Source organism: Malaclemys terrapin, chromosome 9, assembly GCF_027887155.1.
Source record: "Malaclemys terrapin pileata isolate rMalTer1 chromosome 9, rMalTer1.hap1, whole genome shotgun sequence".
Lineage (NCBI taxonomy): Eukaryota > Metazoa > Chordata > Testudines > Emydidae > Malaclemys > Malaclemys terrapin.
Window position 1 is genome coordinate 60844511 of NC_071513.1, and position 24531 is coordinate 60869041.

General features: G+C 43.2%; 1 protein-coding gene across 1 annotated transcript; it reads right to left on the reverse strand.

Annotated features, from left to right (window-relative positions):
- Positions 1-1256: 1256 nt before the first annotated feature.
- PARL (presenilin associated rhomboid like) lies at positions 1257-23250 on the reverse strand. Its single transcript, XM_054039560.1, has 10 exons — positions 23050-23250; positions 21739-21931; positions 20364-20504; positions 17266-17314; positions 14725-14820; positions 13303-13452; positions 12663-12733; positions 10339-10440; positions 7764-7861; positions 1257-6736 (listed from the first exon to the last, which is right to left on the reverse strand). Exons 1-10 carry the CDS (start codon positions 23118-23120, stop codon positions 6622-6624), a joined length of 1086 nt encoding a protein of 361 aa, XP_053895535.1. The 5' UTR covers positions 23121-23250; the 3' UTR covers positions 1257-6621.
- Between the last annotated feature and the right edge of the window lie 1281 nt (positions 23251-24531).

The window sequence follows — 24531 nt, forward strand, 5'->3', positions numbered from 1 at the left end:
GCCAGCAGGGCCTGCCCCCCATCCCGTTTCCGGATGGCACTGGCTGCACGCTGTGAGCTGTGGTGACTGATGAGTGAGGGCAGGTGCCGGGCAGCAGCCAGTTACGTTTTGCCTCTGCTGCCCACCCATCAGCTCTTTATGTGTTCCCCCTCTCACTGTCCTCTCCCTGTTTTGCTCCTTTGCTCTTCCCCCCAAACTCCGCTGCTCCTACATATCCCCCCAGCAGGGCGTGCCCCGCTCCCAGCACAGTTCAGAGAACCAGCCCCTAGTAGAAGTTCTCAGCTCACCAACGACCTGGCCAGCAGGCTCCTTCCTTCCCCCACTGCCTCTGGCTGGGCAGGCACCCTGGGAAAGCCCAAGATTCTGTGGGCTGGGGCGCTGGCCAGGAGGAGCCAAGCCCTGCATGTGCCAAAGCCCCACACAGCGCTGGCACGGGGCAGCCTCTCTGCCCCTTAGCTAAGCTCTGGAATGGCAGGGGCAGGGCGGGGGAAAATGATTTCCAGTCTGTTCATGCCCTGAACCTGCAGGTTCCATAGTAGCCCCCAGGGCAGGGGCTTAGCACCTTCTTTGCCCGCCCTTTCCCCCAGGTCCTGCCCCCAGGGAGCAAAGGGCTGCTCCATCCTCTAGGCACCCTCCTCTGCTGAGCCATGTGTCTGGCTGGGTTCACTGAAGCCCCTGCAGTCAGGTTCCCTGGGCCCTGGTGCACAATGCATCCTTAGGGCTTAACCCCTTCCTACCCATGCTCTAGCCAGGGAACAGGAGGCAGCTGGGTTATGCTGGTGGCCAGCAGCAGCCTGGAGGTGTTAGCTGCCTTCTAACATTGTGCAGGCGGGAAGAGAAAAGCTGCTTCTAGCCACAGGGGGAAGAGATGAGCTCTGCAAAGACACAAGCCAAGTCATCTCTCCCCCCCCTTCCTCTCCTTTGGCTGGAAGCAGCTCCCATCCCTCCCCTCCCGCACAGTGACGAAAGGCTGCTGCTGGCCACATTCTGGTGTGAACCCTGGCAGAAATCTGGGGGGGGGGGCATGTGACCCTGTATGGCCCCCCCACATGTTGCCTCTGGAAGACACAGCGCCAGGTACCAGGACAGGCGGATCCATCCGGGGAGCCCAGCCTGGCATGGAGGGCAGAGACCACTGGGCACAGAGGGTCGGGTTGGTCAGTCACCCCCGCTGTGTGAGAGAGGTGTACAGGAGTGTGTCACCCCTTCCCGAGTGAACTCTAAAGCCGTAAAGATAAGAAGGTAACTAAAAAGAATCTAGCTACTCAGTATTTCTTTATTACAGGGGATCAGTCAACTTGATGTTAATTTGAACATTTGTACAATTGCCATTGAACTCGCTTAAATATAAGTAATTTTACCAGTTGTCCCTTATTCAGCATAGGGAAATAAGGTCACCCTACAACATGATATAATGTCATTTTCTTAAAATAGCCTACTAAACTCGCCCAGATTGCTTTCAATAGTCACCGGGAGATTGATGCCAATTCCAGGAGACTCCAGGCCAATCCTGGAGGGTTGGCACCTGAGTGTAGCCTTATGCAGGTGAGTCATTGAATTGTAGCTCTCTTGCAGGACAATGGCTGTTGATGGGTTGTTTGACACCCACCTGGGTGTTGATTACTTTCCTTGGCATTATCTCTGGAGAGCTAGTATCTGGGCACGTCCCAAACCCATAGCATATTTTAGTGACAACCATACCACACATTCTCATAACTTCATATGCATTAATGATATACATATTTATATAGAAAAATGACTTTCAGCAGATCATAATCTTTCCCCTGATACCTCACACGGCCTACTTTATATGCACTATCACAATTCTATATAAATGAGGAATATGGGGACTACAGGGCGCTCCCCCAAGGTATAGAATGTCACGTATCCATTAATATTTATATTACACCACCATCTGGAGGCTGTAATCAAGATTAGGGCTAGATTGTGCTGGGCACTATACAAATATAGAGGTAGACACCATCTCTCTCTACAATCTAGTCTAGTATTCTGTGTGTCGCCTCTCAAAATGCAAATGTGCACAGAGGAATGCCTTCCTGACCCCCGAGGCAATCCTCTCACACCCTACAGAGTGATATTTGGGTCAAGATTTTCAGACATGACTAGTGATTCTGATTGCTTCCATTTTTGGTCACCCAATTTACAACACTTTAAAGAAGCCTGATGGAAGTGTTATGTAGCCTCCCTCTGAACAATTAGGTCCCTGTGAGGCATCTCAAGTTAGGTAACCAAAAATGGAATCAACCAAAATCAAAGTCACATCTGATAAATCTGACCCCATTTACATCAGTATAGGTATAAGTACAAATGCTATTGACTTACTGAAATATAAACAACGCATATTACTAATGAATTTCCTGGTGCTGGGGTCTAAAACTAATACTTACTATTCTGTGTGTAATGACTTTAAAAATAAATAGCATTCGGTCTCAAATACAGAGTACTTTATCCTGCTAAATGGGTTTTACAATGAGGATGCAGAAAACAGGACATCCATTTTATTGTATATTTTCACTGGCATACTACAAATGATGCTCTGATCCCTATTGCTAGGCCTGGCTTAGAAAAATGCGTGAGAGAATCTAACATCTCCTCTGCCCTCATTGTGCCTGACACTTCCTAGCACCGAGTTCAGCTTTGACATTGTGCATCTCAGAGAGCACCTACACCATCAGCCAATGCTTTGAGCTGCTGCTCAGCGCTGAGTCTGTCAGCTGGCATTGGCACAAAGGGTATCACACAGAACACGAGAAACCAGAAGACGTTAGATTAGAGTTAAAAGTTGACAGCATTTGGAAGCAATTCCTCATCACTAGAAGATGGCAAACACTATAACTGTAAGGCAAATCAGACTAAGAAGCATCAATTGCTGAGGGAAAATGTCTCATAAAACTGTTTTATGATTTTACTATTAATGACATATGAACTATTTCATTAAAGATACATGCATGTTTTCAGGCATGATGCTCTTTAAACCTGTCATAGCCATGGCAGATTTTTTAAAAAGCATTTACATTTTCTAAAACCCCTTAACAATGTTCAACATAAACTAGTTTGTGCTCCTACATGATTAACGATGACTTTTTTTATAGTTATTGCCATTGTTTCCTTAGGCATAACACTGTCTGGTGTCTCTGCTGAACATCCCTGTAACTATTACATTTCATTTTTATTTGCAGTAAGCCATTTTAGAAAGGAAATAAGTCTTCCCTTTTGGTGCTTGAATTCAAAATAACTTCTATGCTATTTTAAGGTGTAACTATATACTAGATTTTGTGTGTGCGTACATGCACAAGCACCTATACTCACATACATGCCAAATTTTGAAGGAGGGATTTCTTTGCCAGAATGGTTGTTTGCTTACACTAGTGACTTGTCATAACTTTGGGCCATTTCTTCATTTAACTTAATCCAGTATTGTGTCATGTACTCCAATTTTTAAGAGTATTTTTGAATACAGGACAATTATGGTTTCCTGTGACAGGACCTCAGATACAGAAGGCAGGCAGGGATGCACTGCGTGGCGAAATAAAAGTGTTCATAGACCTTGCTCAGAGGAAATCAGTTTCATACCACCTTAAATTGGAGAATCTCACAGGCTTTTACAAGCATTAATAGTTCAGACTCTGGGCAGCCCCTGGGAAGTAGATAAGTGTTATTAACCCTAATCTTACAGATGGTGAAACTTAAACACAAAGAGACCCAAATGCGGCCTCTGATTTTGGGTACCAAACTTGACACCCTGGGATTGGTTTTCAGGAGAGTTGAGCATCTGCAAATCTAGTTGAAGTCAATGGGAGCTGCAGGTACTTCACCCTTCTGCAAATCAGGCCCCAGGTGGCTCAGTGCCTGTCTGCAGCATTTTTGCAGGTGAAGAGGGCATAGAAATACTATAATGGAGGCAGCAAGTCTAGTGGTTAGGGAGCAGTGTTCTATTCTCTGCTCTGCAAATGACTTAGGGCCTGATATTTATAAGCGCTGGCACCCAAAACTCCATTTAGAGCTGTGGGCACTCAGTTTCTCTGAAAAGATCAAGTCTTCATGGTATAAGTTTCGGCATTACTGTTTACCCCCACATAACTGATTTTCTGTATCTATAACTATAATACAAGGCTAGGTTTCTCCTTAGAGGTACTATTGCTCTCTACTGGATGGAACAGGTATGTCTGCAGCCTGAAAAGTGTGTATGATTTAATATAAATTAACAGAGAACCCTAGGAAGAGTAGAAAAAGGAGGAATAAACAAGGGGAGTAAAGGAAGAGTACACACAGAAAAGTGAACTCTCTCTGAGTCAAGTGAGTCAATAGTACCAGTGCGAGAAACATTCACTAGATCCCAACTACTACATTAGACTAAACTATCTTTTTCTGAGAGTTTAGAGTTAAGGTTAACTTTTTTTTTTAATCCTCAAAATAGTCATTGTTTATATTGTGATGAAAAATACACCAACCTGTGTTTTATAACAGTAAGCACCAAAGACTAAGTGGGTGTTAGCAGCATAGGTTGGTAAGGAGTTGACATCAGTTTTGTGCTCCACCTTTGATTACATTTGGTGCTATTTAGCACCATCTTTAGTTTACCACATGAAAAGCAGACATTACATGTATTTTCTACAACGCCTCATTACAAAGTAAAAATGTGTATGTTTTATTTATGCTTATTATAGTCACAAAGACACTTTCATTCCAGTGTAACCCATCTAGTAAAGCTAGGTAACTGGTTTATTAGGGCCTCGATCCTGCAAATTACTTCTCCCAGACAGACCTCTGTGCTCCATTGCAATTAGGGCTGCTGGCAGGGGTGCACCTGGCATGGCTACAATTGCAGGATTGGGGCCCACATTAGTCATTTGCAAAACAAAAATCCCCCACACAGATCACCAGTTTAGTGCCGCATAGTATTTACATAATAGGAACCATTTTGATGCTTGTATCAAACCCCAGATCAATCTCAAATTCATCCAGTTATCAAAGAGTGCCTGTGATGAGAAAAACAGCACAGAAGTTTCTGCTGCAGCTTCACGTTCTCATCTTCTCCATCCATTGGCGAGCTCAGAGCCATACGCTACTATTTTAGAATCCTCTAAATAATGCTAAATGAAACTATTGGGCAGGAAAGTGTTTTTGGTGTTTTTTTTTTTTTTTTTTTTTTTAAATGAATGAAGTTTACTGGGAGAGAAATGCTGAAGGTGGAATGTCTCCTGTGATAACTCGTGGCAAAAATATCCAAACTAACATGAAACCCATTGTTCTAATTACATGCAACAGAACAAAGAAAAAATTCTCCACTGACAAATTCTAAATGCATCCTTTGATCATGTCTTGGAGGTAGAAAGAACTGAAAGCTAGAATACATTGAATAAGAGCCTGCCATCAGAGCATGAGCCAGACTCTTAACATTATTAATGTAGTTTTGCTAGGTGTCAATGCTACTGTACAACTAACATTTAAATGAAGGCCAGTATTTTTCATAGATTCATAGAACTTACAGCGAGAAGGGACCATTAGATAACCTAGTCCAGTGGTTCCCAAACTTTAACAACCCACAAACCCTTTTCACGAAAATATCAAATCTCGCGAACCTCTCCTAAAAATGAATTAATTTCCAGGTAGTTTCTCCCTTACCTGAGCATAAATTATAGAAGCAGTGATCTTAGAAATAATTTGTTTTTTTATGACATGCTTATTACACACTATTTAATATTATATTAAATATAATTACATTATTAATTTTATTACATTATGAAAACAGTAATACTCTTCAAGATTTCACTTTTGTAGCTCATATCACTTTGATTAAGCCTCCTACATGTTTCATCAAGGAGTACCAGATGTGAAACAGCATCAAGGTATTTAAGAAACCGACTCAAAGCAAAAGTTCCTCCCACAAGCATTCGGGTCTTGAGCAGTTCAGGCAAACAACGCACAACTACAACAAAGCTTAAACTTGTTCTGCCAGGAAGTGATAATCATGGGGCTTGGGCTGTCAGCTCCCGGGGTCCCTACGGACAGCTCTGTCCGTCATTACAGAATTTTTTTCTGAGAACTCCGATACATTTCACAAACCCCAGTTTGGGAACCACTGATCTAGTCTGACCTCCTTTATATTACAGGCCATTAAATTTCACCCCCCTATGCCTGTACTGAGTCTAATATCTTATTTGTCTAAAGCATATCTTCCAAAAAGGCATCCAGCCTTGATTTGAAGATATCAAGAGGGTGGATTCACCTTCCCTTGGTAGTTTGTTTCAATGGTTAATCACCAACACTGTTAAAAAAAATTTTGCTTTATTTCTTATTTGAATGTGCCCGGTTTCAGCTTCCAGCCACTTAAGTGAAAATATTTCTTCTTGTCAAATAGTTTTTAAAAATGTGATGCACACGTTTACTTCATAAACCAATCAGATATAAACTTTATTTTTTCAACTTTGTCAGTTCATTCTCTACTGAACTGCATTTATTTGCAACTGTAGTTTACATTAGAAACTACACATCCTAAGTGGTTTTCTGTGGAGTTGCAAAAACAATTCCAGAACCAATTCACTTCCATATCTTCAAGTAGCACACTGTTTTCTGCACAAGCAGGCTGTAAAATTAGAATCAGTGAGATCCTCCACCTCCTTTTCCTCGGCTCTTAGACCTCATTTCATGCCAAGCCTTCACCAGTGGTTCTCTGTTCTTCCATATGAGTTCATGGCCATAAGTTACATACCAGCTGAAAACAAAAACAAAACTTCAACTGATAGATCATGCGAAGCTAAAGTTAAGAATGAGATAGAACACTGAAGGATGATAACTGGAATATCTGTTAGACAGCGTAATAGATGGGATAACCCAGAAGAAGCAGTAATAGACATGAATAGGGTAAGTTTTTAAAAGAAATTTGATAAGCTTTTGGAAGAAAACACTGACAACTTTAGGTAAGCTTTCTGGTTCCATTTACTCCGAATAACTTACTCAGTTCTATACTTCCACTTGCCCCCATGTAGTTGAACAGTAGTTAGCACCTCAAATTTCTATCTTCTGTAGCCAAAAAATTTGCACCAATTACTACTCCACTTAAAAGAATATTAGAGTATAGTATATATTGCTTATGTCAATGCATTCCAACTATATTGCTGCAGAGGTATTTCCCGATAGGCAGATGAACTCAGAAAAAAATCTAGAATAGAGTCACTTCATTTGAAGCAAACTGCCTCCTCTAACTGGATGGATGCAGAAGTAATCCATTGGAAGTAACTTTTCTGGCATAACACAGACATTTAAATGAACATCAGCACCAGGGATCAGCAGAAGGCTATGGTGAGGTTAGGGACCATGAAAGAAAAAAAAGTTGAGAACTCTGGAGCTAGACAATACTATAGCTCTATCAGAGCAAAGAAAGAGACAGACAGATTAGGTAATTAGTTCAACACCACACAATGCCAAATCGTTTGTTTCCTACATTTTCTAGTGCTTCAACCCAATTAGCAATAACCTTTGAAGGCTTCATACATGGAGACAATGCAGCCAAACAAAATTACTAGCTTTTCAATGGAATTTGACCTAACAGATCTCACAGTTGCTCACTAACCCACCCAAACTGATAAGAGATACACTGAGACATGGGAAGTTTTACTGAGCTGCACAGCTGAAAAGATGTTTTCATTAGTCCAGTGAGCCCTCCATTAAACTAATGCACCAGAAGGTTTTAAATATTGTTTGTACACAATCGATAAAGTTAATAGATAACAAAAACTTACATTCCAAATAGAGCTCCCCCAAGATGTGCTGCATGGTCAAAAAATTTCCAACCCAGAACAAGTCCTGCCGTGTCCATTGCAATAATGGCTTTTAAAGCCTAAAAATGAACAAAGCATTGTGTGAGCAGAATCTGCAGCAGTCTCTAATATCCAGCAGTAGGAACACTTCATATTTACCATTAAGCAAACATTTAAATGATGGAACATTCCCCATGACATGCAACAATACTTACTACATAAGGATTTCTCTGGAGACAGGCCTAGACTCTAGTCCTGCTCTTTTCTCACCAGACAATATACATGAAGATTACTTCTACCAGAAGCCACAGAAGAAAGGAGGCTACGAATGTGGCAGTAAATATAATGTATTTAAAATACTCTACAACCTAAAATGTGCTTTTATTACATTTTAAAAACATATCAGCTCTATTGCAATGTCAAGCCAGAAAAGGAGGTAAATCGATGGTAAAAAGGAACACTATATACAGACCACTCCAATTAAGGAAGTGTAGCAAATATCTCATTCACAAGTCAGTTCTATATAAGCCATAATCATTTTATGCAGTAACAGCCTAGATTTGTGTCTGTATTCCCAAACACTGCCCCCTCCAACCATGTAGGTATACACCTCTGCCTCTACTAGATGGAAGGTGTAGGACAGCATCCTCAACTTCTCACCCACTAAATATCTACGACTAGTACCAATGCTGGATGAAATATCAGACCTATTTAAGAATAGGAGATCAGGATATCCTAGAATGGTTAAGTACTACTGTATAAGCAGAAGTACTGATAAAGTATGTCACCCTTTAGTGGATGCAGTTTACTAACTATAAGTCCTAAGACTTATACAAGTGTGCATGTTTCTTGGGTTATACACTAGCAGTAATATGGAGCAACAGTTTGCATATTTACCATAGTATTAACTAGAATAATTAGCACCTAATTACATGTACTCAGGATTACAGGAGTTACATTCTCACATTTGGACTATTATGGTTAGAGGGTTTGTTTGGGGGTTTTTTGTGGCCAAAGTGTAATTAAAGAAACAGTGGTTGAGGTGATATCTTTTATTGGACCAATTTCTGTTCGTGAAAGATAAGCTTTCAAGCTTACACAGAGCTGCGTTGAGCAGGCATGGTCACCTAGAAAGATGCATTGAGACCACTGTATGCGTCACTGAGCAAACAGGAAAGGACTTTCAAAATTGCCAAGAAACTTAAGGGGCGGGGATGACGGTTGGTCACCTGAGGGCAGGCTAGTAGAGTTCAAACTGATGACCAGAGAGGCAAAACCAGGCATTGTGGGACACCTCCCAGAGACCAACTGCAGCGCTGTAATCGACCAGGGTGTCTACACTGGCTTTCTGCGATGCTGTAGCCCCGGCGCAGAAAGCTCTATGCCTCTCAACAGGGTGGTTTTTTTTACAGCACTGCAACTGCTCAGTTTCTGTGCACTAAGTGGCTTGGCACTGTGCACACCTCGAGAGTTACAATGCAGAAAGCTGCTTTGGTGCGCAGAAACTTGCCAGTGTAGACAAGGCCTAAGCAATGCTTTGAAATTTAAAACTGACAGAATCTCAGTAAACTCATTCCTGTACAACACATATTTTAAATCCAGTTGTCTTAAAATGGGTTAAAACAAAGCAATTAAGCTATCATACTAAAACAATGTTCAGTAGCATACAAAAAAGATGACTACGCATGTTAACTCAGGAGTCAAGATATATGACTGAGTTTCTAAAATATATACATTTTTAAAAGCGGGCAAAGGAATCAAAGAATGAGAATATTAAGAATGTGCCACAAAAGCCCCAGTGATCTATTCCTGTTCCTAAAACTTATGTTCTTATAAGCAGCAGTAGGAAGCGTCTAAAGCAGGAGACAAGCATCTACAGCAATGCAATTAGAAATGATTTTTTTCTGGAAAATTAAATTCTCAAATCTGCCTCTGCCTTTCCAGATTTCCTCTCCTCCTTATTCGCCCCCGAGTTATTTTTCACACAGTTAATTTAAAGTTGCCTGAAATAAGTAACCAGGTCCTGCAGTTTATCCCTAACAAACATAGCCCGTACACTATGTGCCACACTTTGAATGACAAGAGGTTCCCACAGTGCACGTACACAATTTTGTTGTACTTCCTCACAGGCATCGAGTTCCCTTTCCCTACCCCCATCTCCTGTAACTTTAAGAATTGGGTGTGAAATACATCTCCAGGAAGCAATCTAGAAGTTAAGCTCTAAACAATTTAAAAAAAAAGAGACAAGCAATGGAAAACAAGCCTGATTCTTGTTTGCTCTACACCACGTCTAGTCATTATACTAGAATAGAGTCAGTGCAGAACTCTACCATATGAGAACGACAACATTTTATGCCCACTTTGCATTGGTGTAAATGACTACATAAAGTTCAGAGCAACAGCAAATCAGGCCCTAAGATTTCAAGCCATGACCATGTATTTAAATAAAAATTAGATATTGTTTGTATATTCATATTAAAAGGAGACAGATACTGTTGGAGTGTAAGGAAAGGAAAATATTTAAAGTATATAATTTCTGATATTCAAAGGCACTTACATTTCCTGCTGTAAATGTGAACATTGGAAGAAGTATGATGGCTAGTTTTGCTTCTGGCATCTTCGTACATACTGCTGCAAGGACAGTCATTATAGCTCCTGACTGAAAATACATTAAAATACATGAAAGTGAGCTGAGATATTACACAAGGGAAATTTATTTTTCTGTATGTGAACCTATTTTGCTTGCTGCCTTTCTTTTCCAATGCAGCCCTATGACAAGTCCCAAAGCACAAAATAGTATGGTAAGTTTAGTATAGAAATAAATCAAGGAATCATTGCTTTATTTTGAGATCTGAATGTATAAAAGCTGAAAGAATTGCTTCCTATGTCCTCACTGTCTGACCTCTAAAAAACAAGTGAACAAGTTGTAACCTTTTCTGAAAACCATGCTATTTGTAACAATCATAAATAACTGATGTGAATATAGTGCCTTTCATCCCAATGAATTTTAGAAATATATATGTAGCAATGCTGAAATGTAACTGTAGCTAAGGTGAAAGCAACCACTCAGTTTAAAGCATGCTGGACATCAGCAGATGACAACTTTTTTGGCCAAGGAAACTGGAGCAAACCCCTCCTCTAACAACATAAGCCCATAGGATCTTCCAAGTCCATGCATGGACAGGATCTTAAACTGTATGCAAGTTTGTGTGGTAATATCAACACCTGGTCAGTGAGAAAGTTACTCTATAGCAAATACAAATGACTTGCAGGATAAGTGAACCGTACGTGTATGGCATTAATTGAAATTCAACTTATCAACTGCAGCTCTAGTTGTCCAACAAGTTCCTCCCTCCATTTGAAAAACAAAACATGTTTTTTTAAAAAAGCCAAAACATGATATAAATAAAACCTCCAAAAAAACATAAATCTTGATCCAGCAGCAAGTTCACTTTACCCTTACTATAAGTTGAGTGCCTTAAAACATCCCAAAGCTTTGATAGCAGGTATTTTTATTTAGAAAAAATGTAAGCAGAACAGAAAATAAACATACCACTCCTGCCAACTTCAGAAATTCTATAAATTGAGCGTGCTCAAGCAAAAGTTCTATATTTTTGGGAAGGAAGTTGATGGGAAACATTTCACCAGCATTACTTGTTAATGTCTACTGTCCCTGATCATATGATCTCTTGTGATCTCTTCAAAAATAGGGTTACCATACGTCCGGATTTTCCCGGACATGTCCGGCTTTTTGGGCTCCACATCCCCGTCCGGGGGGAAAGCCCAAAAAGCCGGACATGTCCGGGAAAATCGGGGGGGGGGGGGCGGGCTGGAGGCCGGGACGGGACGGCGGAGCGGTGCGGTGCCGGGCCTCGGGGGCTCCGGCGGGGCCGGGCCGGGGCCTCGGGGGCTCCGGCGGGGCCGGGCCGGGGCCTCGGGGGCTCCGGCGGGGCCGGGCCGGGGCCTCGGGGGCTCCGGCGGGGCCGGGCCGGGGCCTCGGGGGCTCCGGCGGGGCCGGGCCGGGGCCTCGGGGGCTCCGGCGGGGCCGGGCCGGGGCCTCGGGGGCTCCGGCGGGGCCGGGCCGGGGCCTCGGGGGCTCCGGCGGGGCCGGGCCGGGGCCTCGGGGGCTCCGGCGGGGCCGGGCCGGGGCCTCGGGCGGCTCGGGGGCTGGGCCGGCGGTGCCAGGCCGGGCCGGGGGCTCGGGGGACGGGCCGGCAGTGCCGGGGGCCAGGCTGGGGACCGGCGGTGCGGTGCCGGGGGGCCGGGCCGGGGACCGCAGTGCTGGGCAGGCCGGGGGTGGTCGGCCGGGGGCCGGGGCCAGCCTGGGCCGCGCCTCCTCCCCCCCACACTCCCCCTTACCTGCTTCAGGCTTCCCGCGACTCAAATGTTCGCATGAAGCAGGGGAGGGGGCGGAGACTTTGGGGGGGCGGAGTTGGGGCGGGGGTGGGGGCGGGGCCGTGGAGTGTCCTCCTTTGGGAGGCACAAAATATGGTAACCCTATTCAAAAAGCATACAATTTTCAATAATTAGAGCATAATTATGCATTACAGCCTCATGTAACAACCTTAATAAAACAGTGAGTTCAGTTCTACAACTTATCTGCTCAGTGACAAGAGATCCTGCTGTTAAGCACTAGTTTACAACCCATTAGCATTTAGCAGCATTGGTTCTGGGCTGCTGTACCAAGGGCTTGGAAGAATGGCCCAGTTCTTGCACAGGAATTATTGTTTGATTACTCTCAATGCTGGTAACTTCTGCCTGCCTTCCCAAGCCAACATATCCCTGATTTTTAAGAAAGCTGTGGAATACAGTGCTTTGAAACTGGTTTTAATGATGCTACAAGATATAGTATTTGGGGATTTTAAAACGTATGCTACTTACAGCTCCAAGTGATGGTCCAAATCTTCCAGTAGTTACTTTACTGACATAACTGACAAATGTGGAGATAACACCTAAAAAAGGTGAAATTACTGTTAGAAACCATATCAGGAATGTAAGTGAGGGGCAGGAGGCACCAAAACATTGCCTGAATGTTTGCATGAGGTATCTTGCACACTAACTTTTTAACTTAATTTTTTGAGGCAGTAGACATGGAGACTAGAAACAGTTGTAGTTTTGTCTGTCATCTCAGGGATGTCCTAAGACAATTGTTAAAAACTAATAGTTCAGTGATGGGGCATGACTTTAAATACAAGGCTTGCACTTTGACAGCCTAAAATCAAACATTCCAATGTGATTAGTGCTCTGTTCTGCAGCAGTTCTTTGGGAGCAGGGACCATCTTTTTGTTCTTTGTTCAGTGCCTCGCACAATGGGGGCCTGGTCCATGACTAGGGCTCCTAGGTACCATGGTAATACACATAAATCATTAAAATAAGCACCGTGGTTGGTGTACAACAGCCTATGGGAATGAAGAATCAGTGTCTGCAGCCAGGGAAAAATATGTTAATCTCTCTCTCACTTCCTACCTGCATAAGTATGGTCATGACATTTCTTTAAAGTATTAATTTTTTGAAAAATTACCTGCAGAAAGGTACACTGCTATGAACTGCTCACGTCCCAAAAGAGACACTATACTTGAAGAAAAACTCCACAGCACATACATATTTGCAGCCATGTGGAACAAAGAGAAATGACTAAATGTAGAGAGCAGCATGGGAGAGCAAAGGACTCCTATAAGAAGAAAACTAGTGGTTACTGAAGAACAAATACAGGCCATTTTAGTATTTTTATTTTCATTTGTGTGCATAAGGACTTACAGCATAAGCAAGAGAAAATATAGTTATCAGACTTCTTAAATATTTCATAAGCTTTAAACATGTAAAAGGCGAGCAGTGTAATGAGCATCAGATTCAGTGTGGTGACTGCCGAAGCATGCAACATCTTCTAAGAAATCTGTCACCCATGTGAAATAGTACATTAAAGATTTCCTTGTGGAGAGATTACATGGATTTTTCAAAAGCTTCCACACCATTCTTTGGAGAGTGGAAAAGCCACTTTTTTTCCCCCCCATTATGAGGGTTTTGTCCAATTATAACTGCTTAGGTTAAAGTATGAAGGAGAATCTTAGCTTTCATTTTAAAAAATGTCTAGTCCTATTCAGTGCAGTGGTAAAGGTAAATAGATAGAATCCAATCTCTAGTTCAAAGTCTGAAAATTTCAGAGGACCCTAAATCAACTGGAAGTCCAACTCCCATTGAAATTCAGTTAGTTGCCTAATTCCCTTAGGCTTTCCAAATCCCTGCCTAAAGGCACAAACATCTGGGTTCCACTTCTACAGCAGGAGTGAGGGGATGGGAGGTACCAGAAGAGCCCCCTCCCTCATGTGTCCTCCATACCCCTGTCTCTGTTTTGGAAATGGACCCCAACTGCTTGTGCCTTTAGAGCCTACAGTTAACATTTTCAAGGCTAATTTACCTTGAATGAAAGCTGAGATTCTTCTTCATGTGGAGAAAAGGCCAGCTCTGTGGCAAGGGACTGGTAGGAATCCTCTCATGCTCATTGACGAGTATATAATTGTTATATAGTGATAAGTGAATGCACACCATTCTGCATGTCTGGTGGTGCCCGTCTCCCCTGCACTCAGGCCTCTAATTCCTATCTGCGGGGAATATTAATGTTCAAAAATAAAGAGCAACTTCAAAACAGCTTTTTTAAGAACCATAAAAATAGTTTGTTTCCTCCCAAAAGACCAGGAAGAGTAACAATCAGGACAGAGCTAGGACTTCATTCCACTATGAGAGAAAACCCCCTTTGCAAAGACATAAGCCATTTGTTGTTCAGCGTGGCACACTTGAAGATACTGGACCTCAAAATCTTGACATTATGATCTCTAGCAAAGCTATTTTGGAAAAAAAAAATATAAGTTTCTATAAATTTACCCCTCCCCAAGGCCCACCTGTTGAATTGGACGGATGGACATATACCCACACACAGTATACTTACTAGATGCTGGATTAGATGTGAAGTAAGTAATCATTGTCCGCTGCATAAAAGGGATTCTCCATAAACAGAACACAAAGACATTTGCAGCTATGATACCTAATAAGAAAAAATCCAATTTAGAGACAAAGTATGAATATAACATGCAAGAACAAAGCACTTGGTAGCAAAGTTTCAGTAATTCAGAACCACATTTACAACAATATCTACGTTTTTTCTTTGCTACTCCTATATAAAAATGGCAATTTTCATTTTCTGATGATTTTAAGAAAAATGAACTGGAATTCAGAAATCTTTACACGATGAAAACCCTTTTAACAGAAGTCACATTTTGTATCTAAACTAGTGTTCCTTTAGTTCCACAAAATACACACATGTATAATGTCCAGTGAGTCACTTTCAAGAAATCTGCAACCAATCTGCTACAACTAATCTTCCAAGAAATCTGCAACTACAAATTTGTCTTTGTGATTTACAAATTGTTGTTTACTTGCTAAGTTTTAATTCTGATCATATTCTAATTTAGATAAGAATGTAAATGATTGAGAGCAGACTGATGAAAGTTTACATCCTTGCATGTTTCCAAGTATTTGCTGACACCTAAAACCAAATTAAAATATAGCTTTGGCTCTGGAAAGCACATAAAACTGTTTTTAAAGATCTGAATGGTTTATATTATAAAGCTGGCATTCCTGGGGGTGGGGAGGGAGAGAGAGATCATTTCTTTCCTTGTAAAAATTTAGATTCCTTATTTTCATGACTTATTTGAAAGACTCCTGCTGAACTCAAACCAGAAAAATATTTTCAAGGCTATTTATATCTGAAATTCTCTATTTAGAATCTGTATAATCTACTTTCTCTGAGCTGCTTTTAGCTTTAAGAGAGCGCCTATCCTATGCTACAGTGCTTTCTTATTAACCAAAGATTTCATTACGTACTCAACACCACCAAATTATAGAAGACCCCAACAAGGAATTTTTGCAAAATAATTCCATATTTGTTCTGGTGCAACATGGCAGATAAACATGTTTGAAAGGTTTCGATGTATATCAGTTAAATTTACATGTAATATAAATAAGGCCCTATTTAATTTGCAATATTGTGGAAATTGCGAATTCCACAGTATTAGGCTTCCATCGCAATTTTGACAACGGGAGCCCTGGGTGGCCGCTGACAGTGGAAAATCACGGAACAGTAACAATGGGCTTTATTAGTGCAAATAATAAGGTCTTATTACTTTTCTGCAATTTTCCATGACTTGTCCGCAACTCAGCTGCAATTTTTTGACAATCATCCTGCAATTCAAATAGGGCCTTAAATATAAATATTAACCACATATTGAGAATCACCACAGAGACTATGCATGATTAATTTTCACCTAATTTTTCCAAATACAATATTGGCACCACTTTCTTTAGACATAAGAAAAGCTTAAGTTGGATGTATAAAAACACAAAATATTGTATAAAACCAGTTGATCGGACCTTATATTTAGCTGGAATTCTTTAATGTGTCTATCACTGCCCTAGACATTCAAGACTTAAGTGCAATTTATTTTTATACTACCGAGCAATCCTTTAAAATGAGGCAGAAAGTGGTTGAAACCAATTTAAATATTTTGTCCTTAAAAAATTACTTTTTCTATATAAATATATGTTTTATGACAAACAAAAACACTGGTTATTTAGGCTCCAATATGCTTAGTAGAAATCGGCTCAGGTACTCAAATATTTTTACATACAGCATACATAACACGGAGCATGTTCTAGATTAAATGCTGTAAATTAGCTATTTCTCATCTATTTTTCTCTTTAATCTGAATAGCTATGTGAGATGTCTATTAATGGGATTTCAATAATTCTGTATTAAGCAGATTCCATGCAACTCCTGTTAAATATAAATACCTGTGTATTATATAACAAAATCTGATACACAACAAGATAGCTACCTCCTGTTTGCAACATTGTGTATGCAGTCACAGGAAGTAGTGATTTATGCTGCAACGCATCATTTACAAAATTACAACATGTTTCCATAGTTTCTGGTTATGGATGACAAAGAATATTTCCAGAAAAAGGAAAAGATAGCCATTTTACGCAGTAGTACATAGTAAATCTATCTCTCATGAGAAAGCTGTCAACTTGAAGGACAACCAGTATTCAACACAGTTTGTGCTGGTAGTAATAGCACTGCTTTTCAGGCTCTGGCAAGGTTGTAGAAATTCTTTACTATGCTGCTTCTGAGGGTCCCTCATGCCCAATTTTTACTGTACTTCTATACATGTAGCGGAAGGAAGATTCTGACTAATATTGCACAATATTCAAAACGAGTGGAGATTTCATTTAACGTACAAGAAATATGTTCTGTGAGAAGGAATGGGTAGCAGATGCATATGGGGAATGAAAATAGCATGTACGTACACAGATTTGCTTTGTTTCTTACAATCGATAAGCATGGTATGAAAGCCATCTATTGTGACATACTGTACCTGTTTGCCATAATTCTCTTCCTGTGAATGTCTAATACTTGTAAGCTAACACAAACCTGTCACAGTCCGCTGACCCTCACTCAGGCTATTCCACCACTTGTTAACCTGAAAGAGAATAAGTAGTATTCACTGACTTCCCAAAATAGCCCAGATCTCAGAACTATTTGAAAATCACATAAGGTTCCACTTAAATAAATAAATACATAAAAATCAAGTTCTTTTTAACAGAAGGATTGAGTTAATATATGCTTCTAATATTCAGTTAGACTTAAAATAGCTTTTTTATAAAAAAGTTACATTTCCTGTTCATATATTTTTTAAAATCTCCTCTTTCAGTTAAATATCCTGTTACAGAAAAAGATCCAATCCTTACATGGTATTAAACGGCAGAGCTCCATTGAATTCCAAAGATTGATATCAGTTTATACCAATGAAGATCTTGTGTATTTATGTGTATCTCCTAGGCCAGGGGTGGGCAAACTTTGTGGCCTGAGGGTCACATTGGGGGTTCTGAAACTGTATGGAGGGCCAGGTAGGGAAGGTTGTGCCTCCCCAAACAGCCTGGCCCCTGACCCCTACCCGCCCCTCCCACTTTCTACCCCGACTGCCCCCTCCTGGCCCATCCAACCCCCCCGGCTCCTTGTCCCCTGACTTCCCCCTCCCGGGACTCCCCGCCCCTAACCACCCTCTCCCGGGACCCCACCATCTATCCAATCCCCTTCCTCCCTATCCCGACCCCTATTCACACCCCCAACCCCTGACATGCCTCCCAGGACTCCCACACCTATCCAATCCCCCCCGTGTTCCCCGTCCCCTGACCGCTCCCATCCGGAACCTCCGCTCCATCCAACTGCTCCCTGTGCCCTGACTGCCCCCAGGATCCTCTGCCCCTTATCCAACCCCATTGCTACCTGCCCCCTTACCATGCCACTCAGAGCACCAGGACTGGCAGCCGCGCCAGCCGGCCAGAGCCAGTCTTACTGCCGCTCAGTCTAGAGCACCAGGGCAGGCCGGCAGTTCTCACAGCCGCGCTGCCCGGCAGGAGCTCGCAGCTCACTGCCCAGACTGCTGGCAGCACGGGGAGCTGAGGCTGCGGGGGAGGAGGAATAGCAGGAGAGGGGCTGGGGGCTAGGCTGGCTGGGAGCTAGAGGCCTGGGCAGGAGGGTCCCGCGGGCCACAGTTTGCACACCTCTGTTCTAGGCAGAGACTCTTACTGACAGCTATTTGTGGTCTCACATCACCCACCTTTGAGAGTCCACCTTTGTGCCAGAGGTCATTTTTTACAGAGGCAGCTCACAGGATGTGGCATTCACTCCCCCTTGTATCCAGCTCAGCCCATCCCTCCTCCACCTTTAAGAAACCCCCTAGAAAAATGTATTATGACCACAGGCAGCTCTTAGATGTGCTTTTTTCCCCTCTGTCTCCTTCTAATAGTCCCTTTTAAATATTTTTTTTAAAACTGTTGGTTTAATTATACTTAGTTTTATAACACTCCAAGGTGCTATATAAATTATTTCTATAGGTTGGACAAAAAGTAACCAAATAAGATTTCAGTGAATTGTTCATTTCAAAGTCATCACTCCATCTCTCCCCACTTCCTTAATTATCTGGCATAGGATCTAGATAAAACCATATCAATATTTTCTACCCATCATGTCCTCCAGTATGGCCATTATGCAAACATGATTTTGTGTAATACAAAAAGCCTACATGCCTTTACTAACTAGGACTGGATGCTGAATTTAGGAGGATACTTTTATTACCGGAGATGGGAGCTGGAGATTTTTTTTAAAATGTATTAGCAATGACATGGTAATTTTGTTTATTATATTTTAGATAGCTAATTAGAATCCAGCAAGCCTTTCCAGTCAGAGAATTTAGTACTAAACTTGTTTTCTTCACAATTTCTAAATACTCTTAAGGGCCAGCTTTGATCTTACACGTGATTCATATAAGCACAGATGACGAGACATGCATTTGGACAGGAGCACTACAGTGTATTCAACTCACATCATGGACACAGAGGGTTCCTCTGCATCCTGCTCAGGGCACAGTGCCTCTGCAGCTGGACACTCACCCCTACTAATAGTGGAAGAAACAGACCAGGACTAGGAATCAGATCTGCTCTACTGCTTGCCAGGGAACCAACCTCTCCGTGGACATAATGTACAGAACCCATTTCTTATATTTTAAATGAAAATATTACAGCAAAGTGCAAGTGATTATGGTATCCAGTGTTGCCAACTGATAAAATTATCATAAGCCTAGCAATTTTTGGTCTTTGTCTTAAAGTCACAAATTCTGAAGTCAGGTGTTTACTTAGGATTTTTTTTTAAATGTTCATTTATAAAGTTTCTAGTCCTTATAATTGCAAAGAAAAGCTTGAAAACATGAAACTTGAAGACAAGAATCTCATATTTTTTTTTTTTTAATTTCATGATTTTTAAGCCAATGATTTTTGAACACTGAGGGTTGGCAATACTATGCCTTCTAACATGATAAAAAAGTGAGTGGCATTTTAAGATATATTAGACATACCAAGAACTATTGGTCTCCCTTTCTTTTTTTTTTGGGGGGGGGGGAGAGGAGCAAGAAGGGGGCTGCTATTTCATCTCTTCAGTATCTATTTGAAAGCAGTGCCAAATGTTTACTTTTCATCTGTGCTAATTGTAAATCAACTTCCTTTCGAACTAACATATAGCACACTGTAAGCTGGAAGCCTGTTTCCCCAGCCCAGAAAGGACTAATACCACTGTTCAGGCCCTTCCTTCAGGGTCCAGTTTCATTCTTTAAATACAAAATTCAGAGTAACACACACAGTTATCCTTCTGATCAAAACAGTTTTGCCATACATCACTAATTAGAAAAGTTGTTAAAGTGCCAAGAATTTGATACTATAAAATAAAAGACAGACAAGTATCTATTACTGTACTCAACCAATACTAGTGGCACCAATATGCATGCCTGATTTTTAGTTTGTTTTATACAGTACTGACCACATAGCAGTCTTCCAAGGTTACATTACTGAGGTGGGTCAAGCATCATATTCAGTAAAACACTAAACACACTATTCATATGCAATACATGTTATTATAGTCCTATAGTCACTGTACTGACCACATTTAAATGCACAAGATAGTTATGTTCTGTGTACCTGCTTTCTGAAGTCCCCATTTTTCTGAGGTCGTAACTTATCCATCCAGTCTGCTCGAGCATCATCGAAATAGTTCTGAACCCGGGATTTTAGGTATTCATACTGCCAAATAGCAGCTGATCCAAATGCACAGCCTGTAAACTATGTAACATTAGATGCATTCAAAATCAAAGTCTAATATGGAAGACAAATCCTTATATAATTTTAGGTAAAAATATAGCATGTGCTCCTACTGCACTTACATATTAATACTATTATAAACATTCAAAGAGTGAGGTTCTCACTGAATTATGTAGCAATATTGATTGTATTACATCCGATGAAGTGGGCTATAGCCCACGAAAGCTTATGCTCAAATAAACTGGTTAGTCTCTAAGGTGCCACAAGTACTCCTGTTCTTTTTGCGGATACAGACTAACATGGCTGCTACTCTGAAACAATATTTAATAAGAGCCTTCTTTTATGGTTATTTTGCCAGACATTGCAGGTTATTGCCTAACTGCCAGTTTGTGGCAGGATTAGACAATACCGTGCCACAAAAATCAGGACTCTTGTTGCAAAATTTAGGGTCAGTGTGCTAAACCCTCTGCTCCTTTCTATTTGTTAGGAGAGGTCTTCATTCCCTTTCTTTCAGGCTGGAGGGAGAAGGGAAACAGGTACCAGAGGATGGGACACTGACTGGGATGCAACAGGAAAGGGACTCTGAATGCATCCAATGAAGTGGGTTTTAGCCCACGAAAGCTTATGCTCAAATAAATTTGTTAGTCTCTAAGGTGCCACAAGTACTCCTCGTTCTTTTGACCTTCAGGGATGATTTAGAAAGGTTGTAGAGTATATGAAAACAGCTAGCAGTTTGTTTAGCTTCAGGCTGATTTTTTTTAACCTTATGTGGGAGAGGGAGAAGTACTGGCAACACTCAGGGCTCAATAAGAAGCTAGCTGAATAGTATATGTATGGGAAACGTATTCAAGAATATTCTCTCCCTTGGAAATCAATGGCAGCTCCCTTAGGACTGGCAAGCAAGACACTGTGCAGATTAGAAAAATACAGGACTATTTAAGCAGGCATTCCCAGATTAAATGGGGTAACAATTTGGTAATACTCCTTCTGGAAGAAATTCAACAAACCCACTGAAGATAGTGAGTTAAGATAGAAAAAAGTATGTTCTGAGAAAACTGTTTTAAAAAATTAAGAAAAGGTACCTTGATGGTGACAGGTGTACAGCCTCATGCAGTAAGTTTCTGGGATTTAATTGCATTATTTTTAATGGAATACTCTTGCTTATCATGCACAAGTTATAGTGCAGTCACCTGCACAAGTAACTCCGCATCAATGCGACTTCTAATACATGTAACATGATGGCACAAACAATTACCCCAATTGTAAAAAAGAATGGCTTCACAAGATGCTTCAGCGAAGGGGAAGAAGTATAAAAGATTGTTTCCTGTACTGGAGGAGACAGACTGCTTTTGTATGTTTTGGAGCCACTTTCTTGGTCTGGTTTTCGAGGTTCAGTCTTTTGGGGCGCTCTTTTGAATCCATTTCTCTGCTGTGTGTATAAAGTAAACCTGGGGAAAAGAAGAAATGTGCGCCATAGACAACGTCAATGTTGACTCACTATTTCAATTTAAAACCAGACTGCCTTATTATCTAGACATGACAGAAACTTTTTGGTAGGGTGGGGGAGATAGACCAGCGAACTTCCTTATACAACTGTAAAAGTGCATGTTCTTCACCTGCAGCTACAGAATTTCCTTGCTTCAGGATTTACTTTGCCTTTCACAGAATAGGGAAACTAGCTATTGTGTGTTTCATACTCTCATTTTCCAGTCTAGCTTGCATAAGGATATGAAAATACAATAATCATGGTATCAGCATACTAGCGAAAAGTGCTGGCAACATGGTGCAACTCTACCTGATCTTCATTGTGTTAGGAAACTAACTCAGACAATTCACTTCCCAAGGCTGAGGAGCTGCTGGGCAGCAGCTTAAATTTCAGGCCTGGAAATGGCCAAGTTAATTTTCTGTTACTTCAAGTGTAATCTTAGTGCATTACCCTGTTATCAAGTAATATGGTTAAAATAACACCACTGGATGGCAGTGTGCTCGAGTTAATGCTGAAGGAATTTCAACTGTGGGAATTTCCTCATTTTAATGCTCGATCTTAGTACTGCATTTCCACCTGGGGACTTATACCATTACAGACAGTGCTCTCACTCGGTTAAATGCCCCCGGAGGGATCTCAACCTGCCCTAGCCAAGGGGCGCCAGATGCGTGCTGGAGACCCATAGGCCCAACACTGGTTCTACACAGCCGGGCTCCACTCCCTGGTGTGATTTTCAACATTTCCTCTGAAACGCGCCCCTGGCCGAGCCCGGCCATTCAGCGGCCGGCTGGAGAGGCAGGGCCCGGCCAAGGCACAGGGCAGGGGGAGACGGGCAGAGCCCAGCCTGGGTCTCGCCGGTTAAAGCCCTCCGCTCGGAGCCGGGGCGCTGCTCACACGGCACCGTGACTGTGCAGAGCCTGAGGGGTGGTAACAGCCCGCAAGGTGCTGGGGCCCTTCCCACCCACCAGCAGCCATCGGGGGCACGCCCCCGTCCCCTGTGCCTAGCACCGGACCCCCCTCCCGGCTCATCGCACCGGCCTCAGCGGGGACCCCGTCCCGGGCGGGCCGCTCCCCCCGTACCTGTGCCCCCGGCAGCAGCGGCCGCTCAGCACCTCTCGGCTGCAGAGCCGGGCCCAGCAGCTCCACGCCATGTTCCGACCCTGGCCCGCCCGCACCTCAAGCGCTTCCGGAGCACCCGGCAGCCCCGGCCGCCATCTAACCGGGGCGTCACAAGGGGACAGGGGAGGGCTGGATCCCGGGCATCCTACAGTGCGGGGGAGAACAGCCCACCTCACGCACACATGCCCGGCCGTAGCCGGGACAGGGCTGGGCCTGGCCGGCAACTACCAGTCCCGTAGAGACTGCACGGTCACTCCCCGGACGCCATCTTGAGAAGGATATTTCTGGTACTCCGGTCAACAACAGCCGCCATGTTGAGAAGGATATAGGCCGCATCCCACTTTAAGCGCCATGTTGAGAAGGATATAGGCCACATCCCACTTTAGGCGCCATGATGAGAGGGTCATCGCCTATGTTTCCCAGCTCGACCACGGCCATGTTGAGAAGGGCATTTCCGGTATTCCCAGAACAGCCTGGGCCGCCATGTTGAGAAAGTCGTTACCACGTGACCACAGAGCTCCCCCCCCCCCTTTGCCCTCCATGTTGAGAGGGGCATTTTCGAAGACTGATCTTACCTCCTCCCCGCCTTGATGCCTAACTGAAAAGCTGTTTCAAAGATCAGAGGGGTAGCCCTGTTAGTCTGAATCTGTAAAAAGCAACAGAGGGTCCTGTGGCACCTTTGAGACTAACAGAAGTATACTTCTGTTAGTCTCAAAGGTGCCACAGGACCCTCTGTTGCTTGTTTCAAAGCTGGCGGCCATGAGAAGGCGCACAGGGCTGTGGTGTCTGTGGGCCCCCTGGGGAGGGCTGGAGGAGATCCCACTGGGTCTGCTGCTGATGGGTGCTGACCCTGGGGGCTGAGGGTAGCAGCTGCTGTAGGGCTGGGGGAGGCAGAAGCCCAGCAGCAGGAGGCCTTGGGCCTGGGGGAGCCCCATGGCAGCTCCTACATTCTCCCCTAGGCCCTGCAGACCTGTGTAGGGCAGGGCCCCCAGAGGATTCCGGGGGCGTGGGGCAAAGCCGGGGAGCTGCGGTGCTTGTACTCACCTGGCGGCGGTCCAGGTCTTCGGCGGCGGGGGGCCCTTCAGTCGCTCCGCGTCTTTGGCAGCACTGAAGGGCCCCTCTGCCGCCGAAATGCAGCCAAAAACCTGGACCGCCGCCGGGCCAGGGCTTCCAGGGACCCTGTGGGGTCTGGGGCAAATTGCCCCACTTGCCCCCCTGGCCCCGGGCGGCCCTGGTGCAGGGCCGTCCTTAGGCATACGCAGCATATGCAGCTGCATAGGGCACCATGAAATTTGGGGCACCAAATTGCCTCAAATTTCATGGTGCCCTGGGCAGCTGCGTGTGCTGCATATGCGGCAGCACCAGCCCCGGCAACCAGCCCTATCCCTCGGCCGGCCCCCACACAGGCTGCGCCCACTGCAAGGGGCAGGGCCATCTTGCCCT

Excerpts from the sequence above, each read along its gene's own strand:
- PARL (XM_054039560.1), bottom strand. The coding sequence starts at position 23,120 with ATGGCGTGGAGCTGCTGGGCCCGGCTCTGCAGCCGAGAGGTGCTGAGC. Across the intron at positions 13,453-14,724 it reads CACATCTAATCCAGCATCTA|GAGTCCTTTGCTCTCCCATG; the intron begins GTAAGTATACTG and ends TTCTTCTTATAG. Across the intron at positions 10,441-12,662 it reads TTGGACCATCACTTGGAGCT|TCAGGAGCTATAATGACTGT; the intron begins GTAAGTAGCATA and ends ATGTATTTTCAG.